At 46.0% G+C, this 19,523-nt stretch overlaps 1 protein-coding gene across 3 annotated transcripts in view; it reads left to right on the forward strand.

Annotated features, from left to right (window-relative positions):
• Positions 1-820: 820 nt before the first annotated feature.
• The window catches only part of LOC128843613 (ovostatin-like), a 372,466-nt gene continuing 353,763 nt past the window's right edge, over positions 821-19,523 (forward strand). For 2 of the 3 annotated variants that reach the window (XM_054040572.1, XM_054040581.1), the window contains exons 1-13: positions 821-1,002; positions 1,652-1,835; positions 2,208-2,364; positions 3,381-3,433; positions 4,669-4,689; positions 6,952-7,120; positions 8,752-8,836; positions 11,010-11,121; positions 12,329-12,443; positions 12,819-12,928; positions 17,992-18,150; positions 18,827-19,054; positions 19,441-19,498. In XM_054040572.1, coding sequence (XP_053896547.1) covers positions 938-1,002; positions 1,652-1,835; positions 2,208-2,364; positions 3,381-3,433; positions 4,669-4,689; positions 6,952-7,120; positions 8,752-8,836; positions 11,010-11,121; positions 12,329-12,443; positions 12,819-12,928; positions 17,992-18,150; positions 18,827-19,054; positions 19,441-19,498 — 1,516 coding nt within the window. In that variant the 5' untranslated portion in view covers positions 821-937. The remainder of the gene's footprint in view (positions 1,003-1,651; positions 1,836-2,207; positions 2,365-3,380; positions 3,434-4,668; positions 4,690-6,951; positions 7,121-8,751; positions 8,837-11,009; positions 11,122-12,328; positions 12,444-12,818; positions 12,929-17,991; positions 18,151-18,826; positions 19,055-19,440; positions 19,499-19,523) is intronic. The other variant, XM_054040589.1, reaches the window with a different exon arrangement.

Below are 19,523 nucleotides of genomic sequence, written 5' to 3' on the forward strand. Positions count from 1 at the left end.
TGGGGAAAAACTGAGATCCAGGAGTGCTAGCAAATACCTAGGGACTTGGTGGAAGCACATTGTTTGAGTAATGGATAAAGCCTTGAAGAATAGCCTGCAGCAGACATTCAGCATTGGCTACAACAGGGAGAGCAGTGATGAGCTGCCAAAATCTTAACAACCGGTTCCCTCCTCACCCCACAAGGGGGTCATGGCCCGCCCCCCGGGACTCCTGCCCCATCCAACCCCCTGCATTCCTTGACGGCCCCTTCCCCCCGGGACCCCTGGGCTAGGTGTGAGTGACCTAGATCTGTTTCCAGCTCTGGTTTCCCTATTCTTCAGTCTCATCATCATCATATTCAAAAATCAAGATGGTGGTGAAGCGAGGGAGACGTGCTCTACTCCGTTCATTTTCTATTCCAGGAATGTGCACACAGATTTCAGCAAGGATCAAGCATCAAAATATGCATGTAAAGTTAATCCACTGCAAACAGCTTGTCAACCTAGTAGGTGAATTCCTCCAGAATCAAGGGGGGGGGAAAAAACTCAAGCCTTAAACTAGTTTAACACGCTCGTTCTGCTTTGGGTCATTTCCTGCTTCCCTGTGCCAAGCATCAGTGTTAGAAGCAAGCCAAGTCACTAAAGACATTTTGCATGGATGATTAGAAAATTGCAACAAGTGCTGCAATTTGGAGGACAGGGAGCTGGAGTGGATTGTGATAGGTTCTGGGGAGCGTCTTGGAAAAAGTGGGATGGACTAGGATCCCCACCCCTTGCTGGGCTTATAAAGCCATCAGCAACTCAGGTGACAGAAACGGAGTCAGGGAGGAGTTGAGGAACAGGCTCTTTCATTGTGCAACTCTGAGCAAGGAATGTCCAAGGGCTATTAAAATCTCAGACAACGTGCTGTCCCTTGGGTGATTATATCTCTGCATTTCCCTTGTCTCCGTGGACAGAGATGCTGCTGAAATTTTTTCTGAGTGCCCTTGTCAGTCACCTAACAGCTGCATATGCTCCTGAACTGTAAGAAATACCACGTACTTTACTAATGATATGTGTTTGCTGTGAATCATTCATTTATTGAAGGGTTTGGTGACACAGTTAGAAAATACTGCTTCTGCTGCTGCCACCTTTTATATCTGGAGGCCTAGGCTGAATTCTAACTTAGATGGGATGATTTAGCTTGGGTTGGTCCTGCTTTGAGTAGGGGGTTGGACTAGATGACCTCCTGAAGTCTCTTCCAACCCTAATCTTCTATGATTCTATGAAATGGGTTGATTGCTTCTCATCTGAGCACAAAACAGACTTTTTACACCTTGCTAAACTACCACAAAATGTAACATGTCTGAGCTTATATGCGTAGGAAAGGGAACAGTAATAGCAAGGTGTGGTGTGATAGGTATGGGCTTCCAGGATTCATAACATGGGGGGGCTGCAGAGCATGATTGAGGGGCATCGGCAGAGCTGTGTGGGAAGCCCAGGAATAGCAAAGCGGTTGCGAGGGATTGTTGGCAATTAGCAGAGCTGTCTGGGGTCCTATGTTAGATCTGAACCTATAATGAAAAAGTCCTTTACTTCTCCATAACCATTGTCTGACCTCACCCAAACAGGTCGTTCCTTCCTATCTGCCCCCTTGTCTCTTGAATGAATTTGTGTTATTTGATTTCCATAGACAGTACATCCTGATGGTGCCGTCAGTGCTGCAGAGCAGCTCTCCGGATCAGGCCTGCCTGCAGCTCTACAACCTCAATGAATCGGTATCTGTGAGTGTCGTCCTGGAGTACAGCGGTTCCAACACCACTATTTTTGAGCAGCCTGTGAGAGGAAATGACTTCTTCCAGTGCATCAGATTCATGGTACAGACTTTAATTTACATTTCAATAAAGAAAAAAAAAGTAATCATGGAAAATGTGTATGATCAAACAAGTGATCTTACAGAATTAGCGATGGGAGAGGAAAGGGTAAAGTAGAGGAGGGAGACTAAGGGAGAAATAAGAGCTGGAAGGAATGAGAAATGGAGGGGGGGAAGGGGCAGGGGAGAGCTGCACTGTGAGAGAAGAGAGGGATATGGGAAGACAGAATCAGTATAGATCTGAAAAAGAGACAGAGCTGGCAGTGGAACTGAGGTGTGGGGTGCATCTGTAGTACACTTCATGCTGCAGGAAACTGCTCCTGGAGAGAATGGTCTAAGCTGAACATTCTCCCCTTATATTTTGCATCCCTCCCAGGCTCCTCGTGCCACCTTTTCTCCCTTGGCTTTCATCACTTTCTCTGCCAAAGGGGCCACAGTCAGGCTGACAGAGAGGAGGTCGGTGGCAATTCAGAATGTGGACAGCGTTGTCTTTGTCCAGACAGACAAACCCATCTACAAGCCGGGACAGACAGGTGAATGTGGATACTGCTTTACTTAATGTCATTTCCTCTGGGAACCAATATCCTGAGCTAGAGTGAGAGAGAGAACTGCTCTGCAAAATGCAAGTCAGAGCAGACAATGTTGTGGATTTGGGCTGACTACTCAGCACCTTAAAGTAAAATCATTGCTAATGTCTGCAGTGGAGCTGAGGAAGCCACCCTCAGACACAGGAGAGCACCTGATGGGTGACTGTCAAAATCCCAGCTCACTCCCCAGTCTTTATTCACTCTCTTTCCACAGTCACTCCTTTTGTCCCCTGCTCTCACTGCTGCTGCCTTGTTATGGCTCCCAGGCACTCGTAGCCACGAATAGATGCTTAGAGCACTGCCCAATGGCTTTCTAGCTATAGTTCCACATCTGTGGCCATAGCTGGGCTTTCCAGCTTCAAGTACATGGTGAGCACCCAGTAGGAGAGGCCGTGAGGGAAGGTTCTCACACAGAATTACCTGCTGTGCAGACACTGGGGAAATCACTTCTGAATCGGGCAAACTGCTCTAATCAGAGATGACTGCTTCTTAATAACACTTGCACTTTCATGTGCTCAAAGCCCTGTGCAGAGATTAACTAGATTAATGCTGACATACCTCTACAGGGGAAGTGGGCACATTTTACAGTGGAGAAATGGAGATAAAAAAGGGGATTTGCCTAAAGCCACACAGGGAGTCAGTAACAGAACTCAGGCTATCTGACTACCAACCCACTCCCTTTCCTTCAGTGGGCTAGACAAACCTCTGGAGAAAAGCATTCCCTGCTGTTAGGCCAGTTCAGGGAATTCAGTCCCATGGAAAGTTATACCATGGAAAGTCTCTCGAATGAAAGGATGGAGCCGGAACCCTCTTCACTGTGGGCACAGATCCTAGCTATGATTTACCTGTTCCTTTTTCAAGAGGGGAGTGCTGGAAAACCAGCTGAAGTGGGGGTATGGACCAAACTGGAGCTCAGAAGATCGAGGAGAGCTAATGTTGATCTCTTGCCCATGTCTTTTCAGTGCTGTTTCGAGTTGTCGCTCTCGATACCCATTTTAGGCCTGTTCAGGAGACGGTGAGTGTGACCAGAGACCAGAATTATCCAGGCGCCCATTATCCAAATGGATGGTAAATTGGTGGGTGTTACCCCATCAGCCCCAGTCCAACCTTTAAATATGCACTTGTTGGACAGAATTGGAGCTGAATTTCTGCAGAAACTGAAGGAAAAATATTCATTTGAACTGGAACCTTAACACTGCACATACAAAGTCCTGCCCTTACATGCAGCAGCCACACAGAGCAGCACTAGCATGTAGACCGCTGTGCACCTGGCACAAGAGCCCTCCTGCTACTGCTGGGCAAGGGGCTTCAAGGAGAGTCTGTGCCAGGTGATCTTTACTGCTCCAAGAAGCAATTTCACTTGGCCCACTCCTACTGTTCCCATTTAGCATGTGCTGCCCATGGCGACAGGCTCACTAGCCATCTGCAAGGGGAGAGAATCTAGACACTGCCACCAACAGACTATCTGTTTTGGGGATATTATACTTATTGCAACACGTGGAGAGGTCCTGGCTGGCTTCTTGACTGTGGAGAATAGGCTTCCTGCACCTTATTCTCACCCCTTACCTGTGCAGGAGAGAGCAGGATTTTGCCCTGTTGAAAGGTGCTAGATAATCTGAGAGTGTGGATGGATGTGACAGAGGAGGCCTGATTCTGATCTTAGGTACAGCATTGTAACAGTAACTGTACTCCTGGTTTGCACCAGTACAAGTGAGATCAGAATCTGTTCCAGGCAGGGGCGGCTCCAGGCACCAGCCCACCAAGCACGTGCCTGGGGTGGCAAGCTGCGGGGGACAGCCTGCCGGTCGCTGTGGGGGCAGCAGTCAGGGAGCCTTCGGCGGCATGCCTGCGGGAGGTCTGCCAGTCCCACGGCTTCAGCGGCAATTTGGTGGCGGGTACGCCGAAGCCAATGGGACCGGCAGGCCTCCCACAGGTGCGCCGCCAAAAGCCGCATGACTGTCATGCTTGGGGCAGCAAAATACATAGAGCTGCCCCTGGTTCCATGGTGTCGTATGCCCTCATCTCCTCTTCCTTTTTATATGTTCTCTTCAGCATTTAGGGCCAAACCTTGTGGTTCTTACTCAGATAAAATTCCTACTGAACTCAGTGAAAATCTTGCTTAAATACTCACTGTAGATTTGGGCCCTTAACATCTAAAATTGTTTTTAAAATTGTTATTCATTCAGTGCTGAAACAACTATTATTGTTTCCTCAAACACTTACAGTCTCTTTTCCTGGTCTCTTTTTCAGTATCCCTTGATCACCATTCAGGTAAGAGACTTGCTTTTTAAAATGTGTCACCTATAAACGTGAAATCCTGAGTGTGTGTGTGAGATATACTTAACTAGTCACATTCTGCTCTCAGATCCACTGGTAGAAATGCACAGTATTTCTATGGAATCCAGTGGAGCAAGTCCAGCTTTACAAGCAGAGTTTAGCCCAATACTAGTTAAAATTGTCCTGTTCATATGGTATTTCTATTTCCTCTCCTTCCTATCAAGAGTTCCAATTGCTTTGGTTTATAGTTTGCATAACTTGCCCCGCTAAAGCAAGGAACAATTGTAGATAATGGATGCAATTACTAGCTGCTTTGGACCATGAAGTGTTTTAGAAATTATATGGCATGTTGTGCTTTTGTTAATAAGTGAGAAAGTTTCAGTTCCCTTCCAAGCATGCATGCCTGCAAGATTTCACTTGTACTGTGAAGTCCGGCCATTAATTGTTGCATACAGTGAAATTTTAAACATTACCGAGTTTGACATTGTTCACTAACAAGCACAAGGCAATTGCTAGAAAGTCTTTTTTTTTAACCAATGTAGAATGAGAGAGGACAAAAGGCTATGGGAGCCCAAATAACTGTGTGGGGGGTGGGGTTGTAGAGTGTCTCTTCTCTCCTTCCAGTTGGGGAAAACTGGGACAATGGAGGGGCAGGATGTGGGGAAGGGTTTGTGTGTGGGATAAGATAAGGAAGAAAGATCCCCCTTCTTCACCCTTTCCCACCCCTTCTTCATAACAGCATGGAAAGCTGGAACCTTCTGCAGTATAGGGCAGGGTGGGAGAATGTAGGGTTTATCTATTGTTGAAACGGGATAGCAATTCTTCCCTAATTCACGGGGATGTGTTGGTTAACAGGGTGCAAGCAAACAATATGCATTTTAATACAACCTAATGAAAGTGTATACATCTAGGAAAAAAGACTGTAGGACATACATACACAGTGGGGGATTCTATCCTGGTAAGCAGTGATTCTGAAAAAGATTTAGGACTTGTGGTATATAATCAACTGAACATGACCTCCCTGTGCAATGCCGTGGCCAGAAGAGCTAATAAGATCCTTGGATGTATAAACAGGGGAATCTTGAGTACGAGAGAGAGGTTATTTTACCTCTGTATTTGGTATTGGTGAGACCATTGCTGGAATACTGTGTCCAGTTCTGGTGCTCACAATTCAAGGAGGATGTTGATAAATTGGGGAGGGTTCAGAGAAGAGCCACAAGAATGACTAAATGAGCCCTCTGAGGCTATCCATCTATTTAGCTTCACAAAGAGAAGGTTAAGGGGTGACTTCATTACAGTCTATAAGTATCTACATGGGAAATAGATATTTAATAATGGGCCCTTCAATCTAGCAGAGAAAAGTAGCCAGCGGGGGGAAGTTGAAGCTAGACAAATTCAGACTAGAAATAAGGTGTACATTTATAATGGTGAGAGTGAGTAATTATTGGAACAATTTACAAAGTCTCGTGGTGGATTGTCCATCACTGACAATTGTTAAATCAAGATTGGATGTTTGTCTAAAAAATATGCTCTAGGAATAATTTTGGGGAAAATGTATGGCCTGTGTTACACAGAAGTCAGGCTAGATGATCACAGTGGTCCCTTCTGGCCTTGAAATCTATAAATCTATGAAACGGGGGGAAGTGTGGGGAAAGTCAGGCTAAATTCAACATGCACCAAATTTGTAAGGTGGAAAGAGCTAGAAGACTTAGGGCTGGTCTACACTACCGCTTAAGTCGATGTAACTTATGTCACTCAGTGGTGTGAAAAAAGACACCCTCCCACCCCGCAGCGACATAGGTTATATTGACCTAAGTGCTGTCCACACTGGTGCTGTGTCAGCAGGAGATGTTTTCCCACTGACATAGCTTCTGCCTCTCGCAGAAGTGGAGTAATTATGCTGCCACAGAGCGCTCTCCTGTTGACATAGAGTATCTTCACCAGGCATGCTAGAGCAGTGCCTCTGCAGCACTGCAGCTGTGCTGATGTAGCATTGTAGTGTAGACTTGCCCTCTGATATTTACTATAGACAGCATTGATTAGTGTCACATATAGGTATGACAACAACTTACTTTGTGTCTTTGATTCCTGTTGCATGTGCTAATAGCAAAACATTAAGTTCTGCGTCAGCAGGAGACAGGCTACCCATTCTGGGAAATGTCAGCTAGATGGAGGCTCAATAACATACCAGCCTTCCGTTAAGAAAAATAAACTAGCTGTGTCTGTGCCTATCTTCCTGCTCCCTCTGTCCCCTAGGATCCTCAGGGCAATCGGATCTTCCAGTGGCTGAATGTGACATCTCAGGTGGCCATCGTCCAGCTCACGTTCCAGTTAATCAAAGAGCCAATGCTGGGCAACTACCAAATCAATGTGGAGAAGAAATCGGGATCTAGCACTCGTCACTCATTCTCTGTGGAGGAATATGGTTAACACCTGCTGTTGCTATTATTTGCACTAGGAAAAAATAGTTGGAGTAGGGTCCAATCTGTCATAGTTAGACCCAAATTGCAACACCCCCCCACCCAAAAGTGTGCATTGCTATCTATGGGGTCTCCTGACCCCATTGTGAATGGACCAAGTCTCTACCCTGTCCTCAGTGGAGTCTAGAGACCTGAGCTGGTGTCCAGACTCACCTCATCTTTGGAGTTTGGGTCTGCAGGTAACTCAAGAACAAGACAAATTTGTTCATGTGTTACCTGCAGACCCAAACTTCAGACTAAACTTCATCCCGAAGCATAGCCCTTCCTAGGGTTTGTCTCTAGGACCGCCTCTGTCTTAGTTCATTCTGGCCCTTAGGGACGTTCTCAACCAAATTAGAGCCACCAGAAATTATCCTGGATTTTCATACAAGGTTTGAGTTCCTGAGCCAGGGATGACTCAACAGAACAGGCCCGCACTCCTTTCTGTACAAGATCTTAGTCTGTGGTCCAGTTGCACTGCAAATTCCAGGGTGTTCTGTTCTGGCTTCTGGTTCAGCCCACTCCAAAGACAAAGTCTGTTTGCAGAATTCAGAATGCAGAAATCCATCTAGATCCAGGGTTTGCATTTTGAACAACCCCAAGTCTGGGTTATTAGAAGCTAAGGTTTTTGCATTGGGGATGTCTCTCACAAGAGATACATTTTAACAGCAATGCACTATACTCAACCTGCCAAAGGTACTGACCCCAGTTTGCCAGCTCTTTGGACCAAGACTGCAGCCCTGCACAAATCTCTCTTTTGGACTGTTCATACTGCAATCAGGAAGTGTGACTGCAGCCTGTGTAGACATACCTGAGCTAGCTTTGAGCTAGCTAGCAGTAGGGGCTGCAGCTGCTAGAATATGGACCCAGGGTCTTGGGTGGGTGTGGCTAACCCAGGCAACTCCCCCACTACTTCTGCACTGCTGAGGCTTCACTGCTATTGCTACTCCGGCTAGCTTTGATCTACATGCGCTGCAATCACATCATGTGACTGCAGCATATGCTTTATGTCTCTAGGTATCTTTCAGTCATTGAACTCCACTTGTCTTCTGTTTCTCCCCTTTTTACCCCTTTTTGTTCCCAGAGACATTCTGACACTAATTGCCTTTAATAAATGTGCCATTTGAGAACTAGAGAGAAGAAACAAAAAGCCAAAGAACAGTAGTAAAAAGCCAAAGAACAGAAGTTAAACATCTCCTCTAGGTGCAGGCTGTGAAAAACTCCTCCTCGGCAGGTTATGAAACTTGAGTTACAAACATTAAAGGTTGGCACTAGGAACTAACCTTTATCCTAGCAGCATTCACTAGCTTTCTCAGCACATAGTGAGGAGTCTAACTAAACACTGCTTGTTTTATGGCTTATCCTTCCTTAAGTAGCACCTCAGAGCAAATCCATTACTTATCTATGTCGGGTTTACTGATAGCTAGTGGAGCATTTTCACCATGATCCCCAAGTGTTAGATCATTTTCTTGGTCCCTTTCACCAACCCAATTCAGAGCACTCTAGTTCCCACCTGCTGTGTGTTAGTAGTAACTAAACAACTGGGAGGTCCATTTCTCGCATAGGAGCTAATGTGCCTTTTTCCCCCCCACACTAGTGCTACCAAAGTTTGAAGTTATGGTCCATGCACCAAAAAGTGTCTCAGTCCTGAATCCTGATTTGACAGTGAAAGTTTGTGGTGTGTAAGTATCTGATACAGTGCTGCAGAGAGACTGGGGGCAGGGTGAGACCTTTCCCAGAGAGACAGACAAGAGGGCAGACTCATCAGCATATGGGGAGGAGGACAAAGCCATCAGAAGAGGCTGATCAATATTGATTTTGGGAATAGCGGCCTACATTTATTTGTGTTCCTCTGGCTTGTGGGTGGATGGGAATCTTATTGTTTGCACAGGTGTATGGTGGGTTTTACACAACATTATCTGCTTCCTTACGGACCCCCTGGGATGGGCTCACCCCCCTTCAGTGGTTATTTGAGGAGTAGGCTCTGCTAAGCCAGCAAGTAGCATGGAGTTAAAGCCTAGCAAGGGATTCAGCATCCAAGCGGGCTATGGACCCTGAGCTGACCCTATCCAGTGTAGCTGAGAACAGTTGGGCTCAGTCCTTTAAAGGGGCTGAGTAACTCTTACACAAGGAGAGTATTATGTCGAATCTAAAGGTGAAATCCTGGCCCAACTGTCATCAAGGGGAGTTGATTTGCCTTCCTCTGCCTCAGAGGATCAGCTTCATCCCAGGACATCAGTGGACTCACCCCAGAGAGAAATTGGGCCCCAAACGGTGGTGGCAGTGATTTTTAAAATACGAAGTTTAAAAAGTAGGGGTAGGCTTAAGATTGCATTTAAACTTCCCCAAAGCTCAGGGAGTTGCTCAAATCCTGGGTTTGGCTCAGACATGTCTCTATTGCAAAACTGAGGCAACTGTCATCAAAGTATTTCAGAGTGGATGGCCCAAAGGCCTAGACAACAGTATACCCACTTTCTGTACCTTTAGGGAAATAGATTAGAGCACAGAGAGCTTTAGAGTTCGTCTGTGGGAAATTGTTCTGCACTGCAGAAGAGAATCAAGTGTCTGTGAAACAATGTTTACTAATGTGGGGGATGCTAAACTAGCTTAAGGGGGACCCACAGGGCACAGATCAGCATGGCCAAAGAAAGATCCTGGACCCCCAGTCCATGTCCCCCACACTCTGCAACATGCTGCTGAGTCTGCAAGTCAAATAGCAAGTAGTTCTTTGACAGCCAACCACCTTCCTTTCCTGCTGCTGTTGTGGTCCTGGCTATGTAGAGCCTGGCAAAATATCTCAGTCTGAACCTTTTCCCAGTAAAACATGCCAATTCAAAGACACCAAAACATTTTGTGTATTCATGTCAGTTTAAATTCACTCAAAGATATGAAAAAATTAAAACATTTTGTTTTGACATTTTGGAAATGAAACATTTCTATTTTTGATTAAAAACAATGTTTTGTTTAGAAATTTCCCTTTTAAAATTTTTTTAAATGTTAGTAAATTCTTGAAATTGAAACAATTTTTGTTGACTTTTTAATTGCCAAAAAAATGTGAAAATTTTCATTGTCCATTCTACCTAATATATACAGATCCCCCCTGTTTTTTTGGAATGGCTAGCAAACCGAAAAATCCCTTATTCACTCAGCTCTACCCACATGAATGTGGCAACAGGCTAATGCAGCAGCTCCAATGTCTCTGCTCTGCTGGTGCAGCACTCACCTCAGCCTCTGGTGGCATCAAGTTGAGGCATCTAGTGAGTGGGGTCCTGAGGAAGGGCAGGAGCTGCTGGTGGATTGCAGAGAAAAGAGGGGAGTTGGCAATAAACAGAGAAAGCGAAGAAAATGTTAAATAGAGTGAAAATGAAAAAAGGCAAGATGAAAAGGATAAATGAGACAGAAAACAAGCAGAACAAAGGCATGAAGATGGCAGATGCATGGGGACACGGAGGGGAAGGGCTGCATCATAGAAAGGTTGGGAATCGCTGCTCTAAGAGCAACGTGGAGGCCCCTTCATGGGACACAGATTGCCCTGTTTAAGGAAATGACAGGACGTTTCATTAGGACAAATGAGTATGGGGCAATGGAGATACTAAGAAATAAAGGTAAGCTGCAATGTCCTCAGACAGTGAGAGTTGTCACCAGGGTACAGAGGTTGGCATGAAAATCCACACCATTGCTGCTCACAGGTAATTAACCTTTCTGCAGTATTCAGAAATCTAGACAGAAAGCACACAAAATTACTCCCGTCTCTGGGTTCCCAGGCGTGGGGCGGATCCTGGGTCTGTAGCTGTACATTAGCTCAGGTCAGTCTCTTGAGCCCCTAATTCACTGTTGTGTTTTCTCCTCCACTAGGTACACCTATGGCCAGCCTGTCGAGGGGAGAGTCCAGCTCAGTGTGTGCAGGGATTTCAGTTTGTATGGAAACTGCAAGAGAGACCCACTTTGTCAGTCTGTTACCAAAGAAGTATGATACACAATAGCTATTTAGAAAAGATTCCCTTCCTTCCCGCCTCTCCTTTCACCCCTTCATTCCTACCTTCTAATGCAGGGAGTACAGGACTGAGACTCAGGAGACCTGGGTTCTCGTCCCTGCTCTGCCATTGGCCTGCTGGATGACCTTGAGCAAGTCACTTCACTGCTCTGTGCCTCAGTGTCCCCATCCGTAAGGTGGGGATAATGATACTGGTCTCCTTTGTAAGTTGCTTTCAGATCTATGGGAAAAAGTGCTACAGAAGAGCTTTATATTGTTGTTGTTATTATCTTTGCCTCCTCTCCCCAATCCTCTCTTGATCTTTGAACATAAATTGTATTTTAACTAGTTTTGACCCTTCTCCCCCCCCATATTGTGAGTGGGATTTGAGTCCTTTGGGTGGGTGGATAGCTTTGGGATAGAATCACAGAGCATTTCCCCAATATATTTGGGGCTGATGCGGGTCCTTGGCTACATGGAACTCACTGGCTAAATATCTATCTAATCTAAAGTGCCAGTGTCTATAGGGCTCCAGGCACCATAGGAACTAACCACAATCTAGATAAAGGTACTTCCAGAATCAGAGAGGAAATATCCTTCATTGAAATAATATTGGGGATGGTTGTGTACACCAGTTAAACACATTAGAATCTGTCTCATGGGGAGAAGGGATGTTGACCAAGACACTGGGTTCTCTCCAGCTCTTGGAAAAGTACCATAAGATTCCTCTCTTCAGGAAGAGTGAGAACTGCTCCCAACCTCTCCCTGAAAAGAGAGGACCTTTAAAACAGCACGGTCTGCCATCCTGCATTGCTGTCCTGCAGTGTTAGCACTCAGTGGCTTCCTCAATACAGGGCAGAATGGCAGGGAGCTTGTTTAAAGTCTAGAAGGCAGACTCTAACAGTGCAGTGTTTCCAGGCATTGGGCATAGCCCCAGAGAGTCAGCAATGGATAGGAGCCCAAGTCTTAGCAAGGAATCTGTACTGTGGTTCCGCTGACCCAGAGACAAGAGACCTACCAGCTAAGCCAGGCACAAGTATATCATAATGGTTTTTTGTATGAATATTCTACTGTTATCTTTGCTCAAGCGAGTAAGCCAACACCCTCTTTGCCCCCTTTGACAAGAAGACCCCCAGTTCTCCTGACCCTGCACAGAACTGGGCTCTTTCCCTGCTCACTGACTATTTTCTTCCCTTCTCAGATGGGGAAGGATGGCTGCATCTCCCATGTCTTCAGCTCCAAGATCTTTGAGCTTAATCGCTCTGGGTACCAGATGAACCTTGATGTGAAAGCAATCGTGACAGAGAAAGGAACAGGTAACACCTTCCAATCAGTCAGAGACTGGGGTACAGTGATGGAAAAGGGTGTTGGAGAGAGAGAGACTGCTCTGTGGGTCAAAGCTTTGGCTGCCCAGTCAATTCCCAGTAGGGTGACCAGATGTCCCAATTTTATAGGGACCGTCCCGATTTTTGGGTCTTTTTCTTATATAGGTTCCTATTACCCCCCACCCCCGTCCTGATTTTTCACATTTGCTGTCTGGTCACCCTAATTCCCAGAGAAGATCCATTTTATAAACACAGTGACAAACTATTTCCAAGGCAAACACTTAGTTGGTTAATTTGTCTCTATTTAAACAATGTTAAATTCAAGACTAATTAATGTCTCATCTTCATCCTGGGTCTGTCTTGCAGGTGTGCAGCTCACCGGCTCTGCCTACATTTCCATAAGCCAGGTGCTGGGCAGTGTGCGGTTTGAGAACATGGATCAATCCTACAAAAGGGGAATTCCTTACTTTGGACAGGTAGGCCAGCAGCAAGGGACCCTCCAGGACAAACTACTGTATCCTGGGTGATAGAAGGGGTCTGCGAGGTAGGGGAGTTGTGTTTTGGGGTCCAGCAATGTGACCAAAAGTCTTTCACCAAAGGAGGTTTTCTTCCCCAAAGCTTCATTCTTTCTACTTAGACTGCACAGTTTAGAACAAAAGAATTATTTTCTTAAACAACATTTGTCCATCCTTGGCTACAACTCAGTTCTTCAGCTAGTCGATACGGACCTCTGATTACCAATAAGTTTACTGCCTTTGTTCTGAGGTCTGGTCTATAATGAGGGGAAATGTTTTGTGTTTAAAAAAATGTTAACTAACATGATTTTAACTAATTAACATGATTTTAACTACAAGTTAAATGTGATTTAAGTTTCCCCCCCACCCCACAGGTTTGGCTATGACCAGTTAACTGGAGCTAATTGAAGCTGTTTTTTTTTGTTTTTTTTTAATGTTGGAAAACAACAGTTTTTGTTTTAATTCACTGAAAAATGCATTTTTTTTTGACAAACAAAGTTCACTTAGCAATTTTTTTTATCTCAGAATGTTTCATTTTGTTATGATGGGGAAAATGCCCCATTTTTAAAATTCTGTTTTCTTCAACTAGAAGAAGAAAGGGAGAAATTAAAGTAAGATAAAGTTGGAAAAAGAATTATTTTCTCTTTTTAATTTTTTTTTCACGGGCAAAAGGTCAATGTATGTTGACAGAGCGATGTATGCCCGAGCTGGAGCCTGGGCTCAAGTCAAACCCCTCTTGTGTCCACACCAACTGTGCAAACCTAGGGCTCTGACCATGGTCACAGGAACTGCAGTGCTGGAGGGTCTGAGCCCATGTTAAGCTGGGACCTAAGGTCTGAGCCCTATTGCTTTCCTGTGGGCATGCAGCCCCCACTTGACTCAGATTCCGGAAGTCCTCCGGATGTATCCCAGAGTTCCAGGTGGCAGGGGAGCAGCACTGCAGGCTGGCCATTACTGCCTGTCCGAGTGCACTCCCCCTTCCGTCTCTGGTTCCTCCTCGCTGCTTGCGGAGCTTACCCCAAGCAGGCAGCAGAAGTGACAAGGGGAAGCGGCTTCCAGCTGCCAGGATGTTGGGAGTCATCTGTCCCTGAGTTGGGAACCCAGCCACTCCCCATCCTTGCAGAGCAGCGTTTGGTCCTCACTTTGCTCTCTGGCCCTTGCTCCTAGGCCCCCCTGGGGCTGCTTGTACTGGGCAGAGTGCACTGTGAAGGTGGCAAGTGGTAGACAGCCCCAAAGCTTCCCCACAGCCAGAGGTGGATTAAGATATATTGACAAGTTTCAGAGTAACAGCCGTGTTAGTCTGTATCCGCAAAAAGAAGAACAGGAGTACTTGTGGCACCTTAGAGACTAACAAATTTATTAGAGCATAAGCTTTCGTGGACTACAGCCCACTTCTTCGGATGCATATAGAATGGAACATATAATGAGGAGATATATATACACACATACAGAGAGCATAAACAGGTGGGAGTTGTCTTACTAACTCTGAGAGGCCAATTAATTAAGAGAAAAAAACCACACATCACTGAACAAAACCACTAACCCAGGAACCTATCCTTGTAACAAACCCCGATGCCAACTCTGTCCACATATCTATTCAAGTGACATCATCATAGGACCTAATCACATCAGCCATACCATCAGGGGCTCGTTCACCTGCACATCTACCAATGTGATCTATGCCATCATGTGCCAGCAATGCCCCTCTGCCATGTACATTGGCCAAACCAGACAGTCTCTACGCAAAAGAATTAATGGACACAAATCTGACATCAGGAATCAAAATACTCAAAAACCAGTGGGAGAACACTTTAACCTGTCTGGTCATTCAGTGACAGACCTGCGGGTGGCTATATTACAACAGAAAAACTTCAAAAACAGACTCCAAAGAGAGACTGCAGAGCTAGAATTGATATGCAAACTAGACACAATTAACTCCGGTTTGAATAAGGACTGGGAATGGCTGAGCCATTACAAACGTTGACTATCTCCCCTTGTAAGTACTCTCACACTTCTTATCACACTGTCTGTACTCGGCTAGCTTGATTATCACTTCAAAAGTTTTTTTTTTTTTTTTTCTCTTAATTAATTGGCCTCTCAGAGTTAGTAAGACAACTCCCACCTGTTTATGCTCTCTGTATGTGTGTATATATATCTCCTCATTATATGTTCCATTCTATATGCATCCGAAGAAGTGGGCTGTAGTCCACGAAAGCTTATGCTTTAAGATATATTGGGGCCCTGGGTAAAAAGAACATTGAGGGGCCCCCCACATCCCCTCCTGCCATGAGGCCCTGCCCCCTGCCCCTCCCCTTCTCCCAAGGCTCCACCCCCTGGTCTGGCCACAGGCCAGGCCATGGTAAGAACTGCCCAGGGAGCCTGCACTGCTGTGGGGAGCCTTGAGCACTCTGGTCCCCCGCCCAGGGCAGGCGGAGGGTCTGGGGTTCCCCACAGCTGCCCAGGCTCCCTGGGTGGCTTTTACCCAGCCTAAGACAGTGGTCCCCAAACTGTGGAGTGCACTGCCTAAGGGGGGCACAGAGGAATATTTGGGTGGGAGGTGCAGTAGGACCCAGGTTAGCGTCCACAGGGAGTGGGGAGGGAGTGCCACCCATCCCTGCTCTGCCCCCAGGTCTGCTCCGGACCCACTCCAGCCCTGCCTCCAACTCCAGCTGTGGCTCTGCTCCTGGCCATACCCCAGCCGCACCTCTGGCCCTGCTCCAAGCCCTGGCCCTACTCCTGGCCCCCCAACCGCAGCCCCCGCCCCCACCACGACCCCCGGCTCCTTTTCCCAGCTCTGGCCCTGGCTCCCAGTGGGGTGCAGACCAGGTAAGGGGGGGCACAACTGAAAGTTTGGGGACCCTGGTCTAGGGTAACCATATGTCCCGTTTTGGCCCTGGATGTCCTAACTTGTTAGGCAAAACTCAGCATTTGTCCCATTTGCTCTTGTTAACTGATCACCAGCTGGCAAGAGTAAATGGTACAAATCCTCAGTTTTGCCAAAAAGGGACTCGGGGGGAGGGGGGGGAGTTGGGGCTCAGGCAAGCCCTGCGCAGGGGAGGAGGGGGCTTGGGCACGTGACTCAGGATGGCTCCAGGTGTGGGAGAGGGGGCTCAGCCAGCTCCACATGGAGGGTTGGGGGGGAATATACTCATTCACTCTCTACACAGGCTCCGTCTGTCTTCCAGCCTGGCGGGGATGGGGCCTCAGGGGGAAGAGGAGGAGCAGGGCAGAGGGGTGGGGGGGAAGGAGCAGGGGGTGGGACCATAGTGCCAGTGCTCCTGTGTAGCCCCCAAATTAGCCAGGGCCCCTGGACTCGGGCCCCTTTGGCCCATACGGTAATCCGCCACTGGCCACAGCTGCCCATGGTGGCAGCTCTGACTACCTCCTCGCTGTGGGGAAGTTGTGGGGCTGGTTCACACTTGCCACCCTGACAGTGCACACAGCCTGGACACCCCTGCCCACTCTGCCTCAGTGTGGACACCATTTTAACCCTAGCTTAAGAATTTTTTGACTGAAGTGTAGATGCTCAAGCCCAGGATTCCCTGAAATAGGTCAGTTGACTTGAGCCCTACTAACCCTAGGTTTACATTGCAGTGTAAACATACCTTCAGAGAGAGAGTGTGTGAAAGTATTACTTTTAAAAGTGAAAGTGTTACTTTCTCTGCAGGTGTTACCTTTCATGTTTAGAAGTTCAAGTACTACTCCTTCTTACTTTTTAGTACTCCCCCTCCCCCACGTGCACACTCTTTTCCAGTGGAAAAATAAGGAAAGGGAAAAAAGAGAGGGAACTCCACCCCTCCCACCAACCGAATGAAAGCAACTAACCAAACAAAATGAAACAAAAGAAAGACACCCCCAAAGCAAACACCAATCCCATTCCTAAAACAAAACAAAATTGAAAGAAGGTAGGCATTTTCAAAATTTTCATTTTAAAAGTATGGGAAAGTACCAAAGTTACAGGCATGTTTTCAACTGATTGTTTTTCTAATTTTTGAAAAACGAAAGTTTCATCAAATTAATGTTTGTGGTTAAAAAAAAATTAGTTTGACAAAATCCAATTTTTTCAGTGAAAACCCTTTTTATTAAAAAGTTTTGACCAGCTCTACTGTTAATACATTTTTAAACACAACTGTCTTTGTATACAGTAAGGGAAAAATTGAGTTTATCATCAGTTAATGTTTTCTCATGCAATGCTTTTTCCCAGTAAAGACAAAAGTTTGATTGGGTCTTTGGTTCCCAGCTCTGCTTCATTACTTTACTCTCCAGGGATTCTGAACAGGGAGTTAGCTTGTTACCTGCTAGTAATTTAGGTTGGATCCCAGCACCCTGGCAATAGATTATAATGAAATGCCATTTTTTTTGACCATACTATCTCGTTCTGGGTTTCCTGGCTCCCACTGGATGGCATTACTCCCTGCAAAAGAACCACACTATTATTATTCTTGAACACATGCACGCATGCACACAGACTCAAAACACAGTTCAATTACTAGGCTTATGGAATATAGCTAATGGAATAGGGAGTTATGTAACTCTACATTTCCCAGACAGCTCACAGTCTAATGTATGAATAGCAAGGATGTGGGATTAGAACCAGGGAATATCGTGGCTGGAAGCTGTAGTGGGTTCAAAAACCAGAGATGAAAGAAGAAGGTGTCCAGCAAGTGAGGAGGAGTCCTTGAGCCACGAAGAAGAAGGTGGATGAGAAGTGTGTGCCCTTAAACTAGGAATGAGTAGTGGGGAGTGAGCAGATAGGGGATGAGGGGGGGAACTGTGTGTGTCCTTGCACTTGAAAGAGATAGTGTAAGTGAAGCGGTGCACCTGAGGAAGTCCCACACATGCTAAGATGGCTGCCATGATGTTGTGACAGCCATTTTAACTCTTGGATATTTGTTTCTGGGGGTAGAGTTGTATTAGATGGAAAACAAACACAGGCCAAACATACATGTCCATACTCAAATGGATTAGGAACTTAACATTGGTCTTCTACCTCTCTGAGACCCTCACGTTCCCTTTTCCTTTAGGTCAAACTGGTAAATGAGGATGACTCACCCATCGCAAATGAGGTTGTCCAGCTGCTCCTCAATGACAAGAATGTGGGCAACTACACCACAGATGGGAATGGCACCGTTCAGTTTTCAATTGACACTTCTGAAATGTTCAATCCTCAATTTACCCTGAGAGTGAGTACCTGAAGAGCTAATGGGGAAAGGTTGTATTCCCATGGGAGGCACTGTGTTGGGGAGAGGGATGGCTGCTCTTCACCCATTGCCTAGAACCTGTGTCCAAAGAGGATGGGTTGAGGATAGTATTCTAGTGATGGACTGTGCTTTCTCTGGCTCCTTTCATGCTCCAATGATCACATAGCACCTTATAAAGTAGTGAGCTAAATATCTCAGTTATTGCAATGATTATAAAAGTAAATACAGCAGCTTTTGTGTGCTCTACAATATCGCAAGCATTAGCTGACTTTGGTAAGAGAGGACATGCTGGCCAGGAGCAGTGAGGCAAACGGTTGGGATTTGAAGAAAAAAGGGAATTGATTGATTTAGCCTTTTTTACCTTTTTCTTTTCTCTTTTTCTTTTTCTTTGTATCTTGTCTACAAAATGATTGTGACTTTCACAGACTGGTTTTTCTTCTGCTCCTTTTGGCACTTCTCTGCTTTTGCTGTCACCTCTCTCCAGGTTGCTAGAGATGGTTTGCTGTCACTTACACTACCTGGGCAGTTAGCTTTAGATAAAATGCCTTATCAACGGCTTGTGAATTTTAGTCTCTTATTTGTGGGAGTGATTTGCTGTTTCCACTGCCTCCCCAGTGAAACATCAGTTTCTTTTCTCCCTTTCCCCCTTTCTTGTCAGGTGATCTATAAAACCAACGACAACTGCAATGTAGTTGGTTGGTTGATACCTTACTATCCTGAGGCCTATTACTCTGTCCAGCGCTTCTACTCCCGGACTAACAGCTTTGTGAAGATCAAGTTGGAGCCGGAGGTGTTGAGCTGTGGCCAGCAGAGGTCAATCACAGTGCACTATGTCCTGAACAAATACGGGTACGGGAAGATCACCAGTGTGAAATTCTACTATGTGGTAAGTGTCAGGTGGCTTCTGTGAGTCCCTAAAAGAACTCAGTTTGGGATCTGCCCAGCAAAACCCCAAGCACTGATATCTCAAATAATTGATCTACTGGGTTGTGAATAGCAGAGATGCTATCTAGGCTAAACTCTTCCTTGATTCACATTGCTGCACAACCTGGCAAACAGGACTGCAAAAGCAGCAATAGGACTGGGGTGGTTTGGCAGGACTGTGTCTGTGTGTGGAATATCTAACCTATCTACCCTGGACATGCTATACCTGACTTCATATTGAGCCAAACAGTTAAAACAATCCTAATTGCATGCTTCCCGTTATCAGACTGCATTGTTCTCCTCCCCCCTCCGCCCGTCTCCTGTCTCATGGCGTCTTTCTGTGCACAGGTGATGGCGAAGGGCAAGATTGTCCTCAGTGGCAAACAGCATGTCAGTACCAGTGGTGGTAAGTATAGTTTTTGATGCAAAGT

The sequence above is a fragment of the Malaclemys terrapin genome, chromosome 1 (genome assembly GCF_027887155.1).
Source record: "Malaclemys terrapin pileata isolate rMalTer1 chromosome 1, rMalTer1.hap1, whole genome shotgun sequence".
Classification (NCBI taxonomy): domain Eukaryota; kingdom Metazoa; phylum Chordata; order Testudines; family Emydidae; genus Malaclemys; species Malaclemys terrapin.